Raw genomic sequence first — 12,510 nt, 5'->3', positions numbered from 1 at the left:
CCCATGCAGCAACGATAGCATTCCACAGTCATGAACGTTGTTGTACTGGGTTCCATTGGCGTACACTTAACGGCACAGAAGACCCCACAGGTTTTCCATGGGGTTAATATCAGGGGAAATCGCAGGCCAATCAATGACATGCACATTCCTGTCAAGAAACCAGAAGATAGTGGACTCAGCAGTGTGTATAGTGGCGTTGTCTTGCTGAAAACGTCACTGATCGCCACCAATGCCATTGGCAAAAGGCAATAGATTGTCCGTTAGGACGTTTTGGTATCCTAGCGCATTCATACGGCCTGTGGGAAAGGCGAATTTCGTTTTCCCATGATAACCAAACCCACCCCACACCATTACAGACTGTCCTCCTTGTTGTCTCTTGGAAAAGATCTTTTCCTCTTTGCGGAGATCATGCCAATAGTTTCTCCAGCCATCATGACCATCCAAATCGAATTTCTTTTCATCACTGAAAATTACCCGCCGCCATTCCTCCTTCCACGCCATGTACATCTTGGCCAAGGACACGCGACGCTCCTTGTGTTGTGCTGTGAGTCTTGGCTGTCGTTTGGCCTTGCGATATCAGAGACGATTGCTGCGTTTCACAGCCTGTGATAGCGTTGATTGATGCACATGAATATGAGCATCACGAGCCAACTGTCAGGGATGTTTCACCAGCAGCCAGCTTCCTCAGGACGTCACGTTCCTGTCGGGACGTCAATTTCTGCGGCCTTCCCTGTGCTTTCTTCATTCCATACCTGTCTCCAAGTTTTATGAAATTGTTCACCACACAGGCGCTCCGACAAATTGGGCGTGCAATCTCATTCAAAGACACTCCCTCTTCCTTAAATGCCAATATCTGGCCCTTTTCACGTTCCGACAATCCTGCTCGACGGCCCATTCTGTATCTTCATCAATGCTGTCGTACTCCGCAACAGGGCATGAATACCTCGCGATCTACACGCTAGCCACAACAGCGCCCTCTGTAGCCACTGACAACGACATCTACTGAAATAACCGCACTCCGTTCTTATCATTTTGCAACGCTCTTTTGATTTCGACGTTGCCTGCTGTTACACATACACGTCTCCCTGAACAGTACCACATTTCTCATAACATGCTTTCCTCTCTCTGTCAGTCTGCATCACTTTCGTTACCTGTTTCCTTTTCGTTCCCACGATATGTTCAAATTCCATACTGTTCTTATCATTTTGCAACGCACCTTATTAAAAGTCGGGAATATTTTGCTATTATGGTTGACGAAACTGGTGACATATCCATTCGTTGAAAATTAATATTCTGCATTCGAACTGTGAATAAAAATTTTGATATATTTGAGGAATTCATGGGCTTTTATGAGATTCCGAACACTGAGGCCAAAACTTAAAAAAAGAGAGAGAGTGAGTCATTCATTCATTTATTTCACTGATCAGAGCCCCCCCCCCAATAATTTTGACAAGTCGGCGCCCCTGGTTGCAGACGTAATTGCATATATAGCATGATGAAATCACGATAAAACAAAGACCGAGTCTGCTGCCACGCGCATCTTTTTTGAGGTTCCAGCAGAAAAAGAACGTGGCAGCAGACACTACCTTTAAATTTCCCGACAAAGTCGGGAAATTTTCGGGACGGGAAATGTTCGAAATTTCCCGAAGCTCTTGAAATCTCGAATTCTACACGTCATTTTCACGTTAAGTGATTGTTTTTGCATTTCTGGTACAAAAACTAACAATTTCCAATAAGTCACAGTAGTGGCGTACGCAAGGGGGGTTTACGGGGTTTAACCCCCCCCCTTGAGCTTGTGAAATATTATGAAAAATGCCGTGGAAAAAATTAAATGGCCAATTTTTCACAGTCAAAGATCTGGGACAATAATATTACTATTACTACTTCTACTACTACTACTACTAATAATAATATAGTAATTTGAATTATTATTTCCATGCAGCATGGAGAAAAGCGCAGCATTCCAAACACACGCGTCTTTCAGAGTGATGCCTTGAAAATAACCACGAGTTTATGAGGTTAGGATAGGGTAACTATGATTTATAAGAGAAAGTTGTTGTTTTGTATCTCAGTTGCAACAATGTTCAACACACTGGCGTACAAAGGATTTTTTTCGGGAGGGGCTGGAATAGTAAATGTGGATAGTAAGTGGCTTCGATTTGGAGGGCAGGATGTATAATAAGATATTTCGTATTTTTGGAGCTTTTCAGTCTATTAAAATTGTATTCAAAGACAAAAATGGTAATCGGGATTCACTTTAAAAGAGGTTTCGCATTTACACATTTTGATTTTTTAAAGTTCTTCACGGATTTTTATTTGAAAATTCTGATTTTATCAAAATTTCGGTAGGGGCTGGAACACAATCGGTCATCCCTCTACGTACGCCAGTGTTCAACGAACATGTATTTTTTTTGTGTGTGAACAATGAGAATTAACTAAATAAAGTTATTGGTACGTTGTAAGAGGCTAATGTATAGACAAAGGCTAGTCGGACAAGAATACAGTCACCAATTCGCCTTCCCATTATATTGTTTACCACAGCTCGTTTGAATGTCTCTTTTTAAAATGTCGCACCTTGTTGACTAGACAATTATTAAAACGACAATAAGCTTAACTATTGTAAAATGTTTTCTTGGTAAGAACAGCTAGATAATCCAAATGTGAATTATCGGGGATATTTATGCGGGGAAAAATTCCAACCAATTTCGGGAATCGAATCCGGATCTCCCGCTTGATTGTCACTTGTCAGACGCTCTACCGACCAGATCACCGCAGCTCCTTGGATGAGTTCCATACTTTGATTATTTCAATTTATTTAAATATATTTTCTTGTATTTATGGATCTTCTTCACCCTGAAATGTCTCACCTCGTTGACCAGACAATTATTTCGTAACAAAGAAACAAATAATGCTCCCAGGATTTGATAAAAATCGAATGACTAGAAAGTAATTTCGTTCTATTGTTTTCATAAATACAATATTTATGTAGATCTCTACTACTTGAGAGTAGTAGTAGTGGTATTTGTAGTATTAATTCAGCTAGTTAATTAATTATAAGTGGATTATTATTCATTGTGATTATTATTATTTAATTCCAGTATAATAAAACAATGGTAATGTGAATTTGGAAAAAAGTTTTAGAAATAACACCCCCCTTGATGAAATCCTGCGTACGCTACTGAGTCACAGACATTTACAATGCAGAAACCGTCGAGAATTAACGACTTTTTAAAATAACTATTCGGTATTTCCCGACTGCTCGGGATCCCGAACGGGATCCTGCACCTGAGCTATCCTGTTGTTGCGCTTTAATATATTAATTCTTAGATTCAGGATAATGTAATTTTCGGAAACTTATGACTTCCTACATAATCTTAAAGGTTTGCTAACGGCATTTTTGTTATCGATTTGCACGATAAATTTTTACCTTTGTTGAAAATAACGTTTGAATAGCCATCCTATCGCTCTCCAATGTAAAGTTTAGGGCAACCAGATGACGAACGAAATTCCTTAGACACACAAGAGGGGTGGTGCCTCTAGCGGAAAAGTTTTGCAGTGAACAGCCCTATAATAAGGGGGTCAGTGGCGTGGCCAAGTGGGTGGGTTGGGTTGTTTTTCATTTTTAAAAAGTAGGGGTGTGCGGGAAATTTTTTTATACCCGACATGAGACGGGAAAAAATCGCCATTTTCCGACTAAGTCGGAAATTAGGGTTAATAAAAATACTATCTTCGGTCAATCATGTCTGAAACAAGCTCGTTTCCATTTTATGCAAGATAGAATTATAGGAAAAAGAATATTACATGCAAAGTTAAAGTTCCCTGTGCATATAGCACCATCATGGTCATATTTAGGGCATGTGGGGATAGGGCCATACACATTCTCGATCTCGGTAATTTTGGAGCTGATGTGATCAGCACCACTCTCCAGCCGCCTATACCTCTCAGTAGGGATGTACGGGATCCCGAGCAGTCGGGAAATACTGAATGGTCATTTTAAAAAGTTCTTAATTCTCGACGTTTTCTGCATGTGTCTGTATCTTATCGGAAATTGTTTGTTTTTATTCCAGAAATTCAAAAACAATCACTTAAGTTGAAAATGACTTGTAGAATTCGAGATTTTTGTCGGGAAATGGCGAATTTTTTCCATCCCGAATGTCTGGATTTAAAAAATTGTCCCGCACACCCCTACCTTCCCAGGGTTGTCCACAGGTACCCATTAATTTGAGACTTTGGAACCCCAGAGCCGCTTTATGCAGGGACAACACAGGAAGAATTCATACCATTAGGGCCGGTTGCACTATCTCCGCTTAACGTCTTATCCCCCCCTTAACACCATTCTGCGGTTGTTCAATGTCCGCCTAACGTTACCTAGCACTTAAAGTCCCGTGTAACGTAAGTGGCAGTCTGGGCTCCGCCTAACGCGTTAAGTGTCGGATAAACATGGAAAAGCAGTACACTGTGCAGCCAACGGATACGTTCAGTACCTAGTATAATCTGTGTTTGCACTTTTATAGTTGTAGTTGATAAAATGGCCAAGTCTCGATCAGCTGATGTAAATTGCGAAAGTTTGTTGCACGTTTTGCATTACCAAATATCAAATAACAGCAAAACAGGCGGATTTGTTAATTATCTTAGGAACGGCAATAAATAAAGCAACGTTTATAAATATATGTGTAAAAATGAATATTAGGTGGTTTTTTTTGTGTGTGTTGTAAAAATGTTGTATATTAATATTAGCGTTAGCAGTTCCGCTGTAATTTCGTAAGTAGGATTGGAGTGCATGCGGGTACAGAAATATAAATAAAAACTACCGTTCCAGACTTCCAGGCTAATGCGTTTGATGCTTGCAAAATTGTATTAAAATTGCGTTCCAAATAAATGAATGTGGGTTTGCTGTAACAAATTTTTTCAACCAAACAACACAATATACGAAATGTACACCATGCATCAATTGCTTTTTCGCAATCCTAGTAATTTGTAATCTTTAAAATTAAATACCGTGTAACATTCGAGTCACTTCCGTCGCCATTGGTGTGAATGTAACATTGCAAATAAACAAGTAACCTGTAACATGGTACAAGGAACAATTTCCGAATGGTGGTTTGTTTTGTACGTACACACACACACATTTACAATAATAACCTTGCAAGCAACTACATACCTAATAGTACATAAGACGTAATACCAATCTTTAAAGAAACGTATATATGTATACGTGTGATTTATTATGTTAACTTTCAAAATTAGCAAAAAAAAAAAAAAAAGTTTACTGTTAACAAGCATTCTTACGATGTTGACACGCATGTACAAGGAACAATTTCCTACTGGTTTTGTACCTACGCTAATATACATGGGAGTGAATAAGACGTAAATGCCGAAGTTTTTTTTTTCGGTAATTACTATTTACAGGAAACATTTTATGCGAAGTAACATATTTTAACGACATTGTGCGATATTTTGTACTTTAACTTTAAGACTGGCAATAATAATAATAATAGAGACAGACACAGCAGTATATTTACGGCGTTGATACGTATATACAAGGAACAATTTCCGAATGGTGATACATAAAACGTGAACACAAGTTTTTTTTCTTTTTTACATTCATATGCAATATACATGATCTTGTATATAATTTTTCAAAATAACTGGCCTAAAAAGACGAACAGCTAGGGAAAGAATTATCACCTTGGGAAATACATGCCAAGAACACCAAACCTGGCCTGCCTAACCTATCCACGTAGGCATATAATAGCATAAATAAGCATGTAAATAGGTTTGGCAAGTTATAATTTGTTTATTTAAGCTTTTATATGCATACATGGATAGGTTAGGCAGACCAGGTTTGGTGTTGTTAGCATGTATTACCCAAGGTGCTAATACTGTCCCTAGCCGATCGCCTAAAATATACCACAGCGTGTACGTATGTACAAGGTATATTTTCCGGGTGGTTGTTGGTGTTTTTTTGTAAACAATACATACGTTCTTGCACTGCACTAGATATAACATTGCACGAAACTACCTATCTAAAAGTATATACTGCCTGGAGTTTCTTTTTTCTTAATAAGAATAAAACATTTGTACATACAATACTTTACATTACTATTTGATTATTCCTTTTGTGCTAAGATGATTAATTCCCAATATGTACCTTGTACATAGAACCGTTGATTAACAATTTTTTTGTGCTATCCGAATTTGTTTTGAATACAAAAATTAAATTTTTATTTGCCTCGTTATTGCACAAAAGCTGCAAGAAACCTAAGTATAATATAGTCAACGTTGTTAATACTGATACTCGCTATTCGCTAAAGAAGGTGTTACGGATTGGTAAATTATTAACAGAAACGAATGATAAGTTAGTAAGAGCAGAATAGAAGATTGCTCTTCTCATTCCGTTTATTTTCACAAACTCAGACTCAAAATTTAACTTAAATTTGTTAGGACTTCGTAAAGTTTTGGTCACTGTTAAGTAGGAATATTCTATTTTGCATTATGTTAATTGGAGTATGTGGAAAATAATTTGAAAAGTTTTTAAGAATAACTCCCCACTACTTGGAAACATTACGTTTTATATTATATCATATAACATATATTTGATATTAAATGAGAGTATGACACGTGCATTACCTACTTCGATCAGCTGTTTCATTTTATTGCAATAAATATTTCGTTTTTTTAAACATATTTCAGTTGAAAAAGCATGCATTTGGAATTGTCAAGCAGACATTAGCACGTAATAAACAAACAAAACGCAATCGAAAACACAACTTTCTCCAGTTTCTGTTGCCAGGTCGTACGCAAGCAGGAGAAAGTTCCACCGTACAAGGCAGAGGATAAAAATGCTTGGTGCAACCCACCGCCGCCTAAATCTCCCACCTGTCGTTATCCAGCACTTAGTAAAGTGGCAGATTGAGTGATATGGTGCAACCGGCCCTTAATCACCCACGTGGGAGATCCGGGAATATTAATATTAAAGTTCCAATCACAGACCTACAACGGTAAACATATGAAGTCAAGCCTTCATTTCTTTCCTAACCTAATACATTTAAGAGACAGATAGATAGATTTCATAAATAATAATAATATAAAATTAGTGTCGCATTTTCTAAAGTTTAACTGTGGTGGCGTAACAAATCTCATTATTTATTTTATAGTTTGATGTTTTACTTAGGAATATATTGATTTTTCAATGTCCCGTTGCTGCGTAATGACGGGGGGCCTTCATATGGAAGTGGCATCTGCTGCAACCAGCCAGGGTGGCAAAATGACTGGCACCGGCCCTGAAATACAGTATATTAACATTCATCAAACAAGATGAAGTCAATACCAAATACAAATTTCTGTTTAATAAAATTTAAGGGCATATACTAAATTTTGAGAAAGTTCTTACCTGAATGTATCTAAAACATGTGTATAGTGAAGAATATTTGTTGTAATTTTTAATCATGATGGTGATGAATGTCATATACATCAAAATGATGAACAAATGAACACCCAAGGAAGGATTCCAACCCAGTACTTACACTGAAACCAACTCACCCTTAAAATATCAGAGATTTTTAAATGCAATCAATTGTAGGGTGTGGTAAGGAAAAAGGGGCCACAGGAGGGAAATAAAATGATTTGATTGCTTACTAACCTGGATCTACACATTGGTACCTTCTTTAGCTGCCTCTGTTGGCCAATTGCATTGAATAGTTGACTCAACATGTTGGCATGAATGAAAGGTTCCTTGTTGAAGTTCCAACCTTGGTGTAAAGGATTTATTTTTGGATCAATCATCAGTTTCATCTACTCGTCATTAATTCTTATCACAATTATCCTAAAAAGCCAGAAATGCAAGTACAAGAAATACCTTTCCATTTGTAAGTCCTTCACTGTCGAACAATCTGTGAACTGAAACCATGGAGGTTTGCATGAAGACTACAGTCACTAGGGCCTGGATTTTATGCAATTACATATTTTTCCTTTGGATGTAGCCAAGCAAAAATGACGAATGTCTGCGAATTATGAAGCTGGTGACGGGCAGAGCTGATGACGATGTATCAGTATCGCAAAGTATTGATTGGAATTCATCTACTGATAGTTTTCTGACATTTTGGCTCATGCGACGCAACACTTTAGTGGATTCTAATTATCCTAGAAATTATGCAAAATTTAAACTTTCTTTTTATTTTGCACCAACTTTGCACGAAAAACTATATTTTGTGATTTAGAGAATATCCATTTTCATATTATGATGTAATTCTTGAATATTCTAAAGTAAATTTCTTGGTAAATTGATGTATAAAATTGGAGAAGAAAATTTGCACAACAATATTGATCAAAATTTTGAACACATTTTAATTATTGCAATTTTCAAGTATCAGTATCGGTGGGAATCTGTAAAAGTATTGGCATGGGTATCGGTTCAAAGTGGTATCGGCACAGCCCTAGTTAGGGATCATATATGTGAATTTCACTTACATATTTGGAGGTTTATTACATATTTCCCATTTACACTACACATTTTTACATAAAATTGGCCATTTTTCTGTTTTTCATTGAGTAAGGAGATATGATCGTGGGGCAAATATTCAAAGCTTTGATTTCTCCAAAGATGAAAAAACAAAAACATTGAAAAAAAAAATCTCAAAATGCATTTACTGGTTCACTGTGTATAAAATTAACATGGTATGTACTGAAACAGAAGCACTTTTTACTTCTTAAAAAAATAATGTATTGTTGAATTAAATGTTCATTTTATTTCTTGCTTGGCACACCATTTTGTTCATTCAATGATAATATTCTTTAGCATTGTAGAAATCTGAATGCCTCTCTCGTAGTGAAAAATACCTGGCCACACTGCTCAAAACTGTTGTCAATAATGGCATTTTACCAGATAATGAATTTTCCATTTAATATAGTACTTTGCAATTTTATTACTTTACGAAAACTTATTAAAATATAATCATATTGAGAAATTAATTTAGTATAATTGCATTTTTACTGCCAGGAACCTGAAAAATTGCACAGAAATGAGAAAGAATACACACACTAGCCATGTATTATACTTACTGATTTTTACATATTCAGTAATTTTTCATACATATTTATGTATATACGAGGGTTGGGGCAAAAGTCATTGCAACTGGTTTTTTTCTTGCAGATATGTGAGTGCAGCACAAAGTGCTATGTGTCGCGTGGAAGCCATGCAGGCATAGTGTGTATGCACAACAACAGATGGCTCTGTGATTGCAGGAAGTAGCACAGAGAGCGCTCTGAAATCAGTTGTGTGGCGAGCGTCGTGCGAGATGGACGTAACCCGTGTTGAGCAGCGCTCGTACATCAAACTAGCCGTTCGCCGAGGGTTGAATGCGAGAGATTGTCACAGTGAATTGGTGGACGCCGTTGGGGATAATGCTCTCCCATACCGAACAGTAGCATGGTGGGTACGAAAGTTTCATCAAGAACGTGTGTCAACCAGCGATCAGCAACGCTCGGGACGACCTGTCAGTGTGCGGACCGACGTGGCACGTGCCGTCATCGAGCAGCTCCTGGAGGAAGACAGACGATGGATGCTACTGGAGTTAGAGAGGGCAAGTGGCTACGAGAAACGCACCATCCACAGGATATTGCGGACAGAGCTGCAACTGCGCAAAATCGCATCGCGGTGGGTACCACATGCACTGACGGAAATTCAACGGTGGATGCGATATGCAACATGCTCCGACCACCTAGCACGCTTGCAACAGGACGGCGACCACTTCCTGTCACGAATAATCGCCATCGATGAATTTTGGGCCAGGGCATACGAACCAGAACTCAAACGTCAGTCCGCGGAGTGGCGACATGCCGAATCATCAAGGCCGAAGAAGTTCCGTCAGAATTCTTCCACCATGAAATTGATGGTGATCGTCACGTATGACGTCAGGGGTGTCATTGTGTGCCACTTCGTTCCACATGGCAGAACAGTGACAGCAGAGTACTACAAAAACTTCCTCGTGCGACAGGTACGACGTGGCGTTCGGGACAAACGCCCGGACCTTCTGGACAGTGCAATCTTCCTGCACGACAACGCTAGACCACATAAAGCAGAGTGTGTACGGCGGCAACTGCACCGCTGGGATGGGAAGAATTGGACCACCCGCCGTACTCTCCTGACATTTTGCCCTGTGACTTTCATCTCATACCCAAGGTTAAGGATCCACTACGTGGAAGGCAGTTTGCGACACGAGACGACATTGCCAATGCTGTGCAACAACAGATGACCCAATTCACACATGGTGCGGCCAATGGTGACGCAGATGGTATTCAGAGTCTCCCACATCGTTGGCAGCGTGTGGTGCACATGGCAGGTGACTACTTTGAGGGCCTTTAGCCCCAGTTTTGTAGAACAGGTATGTATTTGTCTTGCACGATCAAACCAGTATTGTCCTGTACAGTATCGTAATAAATATGTGAGGCAAAATGTTCGCGTGTTTTAACTGTCCCCACATGTAGTTCCCCTCTCGTCCTTTCATCTGTATATGTCGTATTTCCCAACCGGGCTGTTATCTGCAAGAAAAAAAATAGTTGCAATGACTTTTGCCCCAACCCTCGTATTTCACAAGTTTTGCCTACATAAAAACCGAAGCCTGATTAATCACTCATTAAAACAATGAAATAAACTTTAATATACACTCATTGAAACAATGAAATACAATTTCAAATGACACAAACATTTTTCATTATAATAAAATTATTTTCCTATGTAATAAAGACCAGTTTTGGCATGTACTTACTTTGTTCTCTAGCTTTCACCACATCATGTGGTTTCCTCAGGAGACAGGACAAGAGTAGTCAAGATTTACCAGATAATGAATAATGAAAAAGGTTAAAAAGACTATAAAGAAAGCTAGAGAAAAAAGTAAGTACATTCCAAAACTGGTCTTGATTACATAGTGAAATGATGGCATGTGGTGCAAGTTATGCCTCATCAAAATTATTTTCACTAAGAACAAATTTAATTCAGGATTTTCCCTCACATTATTCAACTAATTAAAATTACAATTATTTTAATGATACATATCATCAGGGGTAGACATAACTAAAAATAATTCAGGCACAAACACCCCACCTTTTTTTTTTCTTTCCAGTAGCCAGCTTTGTTTAAAAATATGGGCTCAGAAAACCACGAATCCAACTAAGATAGAGCTACACATTTAATTAATTAAGACAAGATTAGATTAAAAATCATTAATGCTCTGGAATGGCTTTCCTAAATTGATTGATTTGGTTTATTTTACTTTGCTTTTCTGCCACTTTTGGCTAATTGCGAAGATGAGCCTTGTCGTTGTAGCAGGTACTAAGCACTCGTTCTAACACCAAGGAGGTCAGCCAGTCTTCCTAAAGAAGGCTTTGCTGATAACAGCATAAAGACTTGTAACTACGCAATACATGACCAACTATACTATATCGTTGCAGATTATAAAATTCATCTAGCGACAGTGCAAAAATTTATCATGGCATGCTTATTATTCTGATTTAACGAACATGTGATGCACGAAAGACACAAACACTAAAAAAAAGATAGTGTGCTCGATATTTTAAAAAAATGGTAATGGAAATTCCCATAAGTGATCTTAAAAATAAATATATATATATATATATATATATATATATATATATATATATATATATATATATATCGCGTGAGGCACCTAAAAGTACCACCTGAAATAGCGAAGAAACCAGAAATAGTAGCGATGTTAGGTTTGCGGGAAACAATAATATCAAATGGGGCTCGTAAATCGGAGGTATGGGGTGGGTCGAAAAATATCGACAAATGGGGCATCTGAGCAAAGTCATATTTTTTTTTAAATGGAACGATATACAATAACATGCATAATATAAAAGAGCACACGCAGAGAAACACAACGCCGTTGGTCTCATGCATCTACTGCACATAGGAACGAAGACATGGCCATGTGAAAATATGTAAACAAACTAACAAGTGGCCCACTTGACCGTCAGTTCCACGGCATGTACAAGTATGAGATGTCGGAAGCCATTGGACAAGATGAAGACAGAACGTGTTAAAGGAAGATAAAATACAGTAGACATCGTCAGCACCCTGTATTTGACAGTGTTACAGAATAATGAAAATGACCATGACAGTATGTCGAAGAACCACTGCTTAAGAAGCGAAAACCTGTCAAAGTGTGTGTTCAAAGTGGTGGCCGTCAGCTGCGATACAGGCAACGAGGCGCCCACGCAAAGATCGTTGCACAGAATGTAGCATCTCGTAGGGAATGTCCCTACAGGCCGCAGTAATGCGGTGTTGCATATCCTCTGGAGTTGTTGGCACATCCCGGTAGACAATGTCCTTCAGCTTTCCCCACAGGAAAAAGTCTAACGGTGTCAAATCTCGGGAACGAGCCGGCCATTTGACAGGCCCTCCACGTCCAATCCAATGATTTGGAAATGTATTTTCCACACATGCTGTAGCGCGTCTTGCACTGTGAGCTAGGCACCCGTCATGTTGGT

General features: G+C 38.5%; 1 protein-coding gene across 1 annotated transcript; it reads left to right on the top strand.

Annotated features, from left to right (window-relative positions):
• Positions 1 to 9,296: 9,296 nt before the first annotated feature.
• Positions 9,297 to 10,253, top strand: LOC145991810 (histone-lysine N-methyltransferase SETMAR-like). Its single transcript, XM_083127859.1, has one exon. It carries the CDS (start codon positions 9,297 to 9,299, stop codon positions 10,251 to 10,253), a length of 957 nt encoding a protein of 318 aa, XP_082983985.1.
• Positions 10,254 to 12,510: the final 2,257 nt, after the last annotated feature.

Source organism: Lepisma saccharinum, chromosome 8 (genome assembly GCF_977018435.1).
Source record: "Lepisma saccharinum chromosome 8, izLepSacc3.1, whole genome shotgun sequence".
Classification (NCBI taxonomy): Eukaryota; Metazoa; Arthropoda; class Insecta; order Zygentoma; family Lepismatidae; genus Lepisma; species Lepisma saccharinum.
This window is presented reverse-complemented; position numbering and strand designations above follow the sequence as displayed.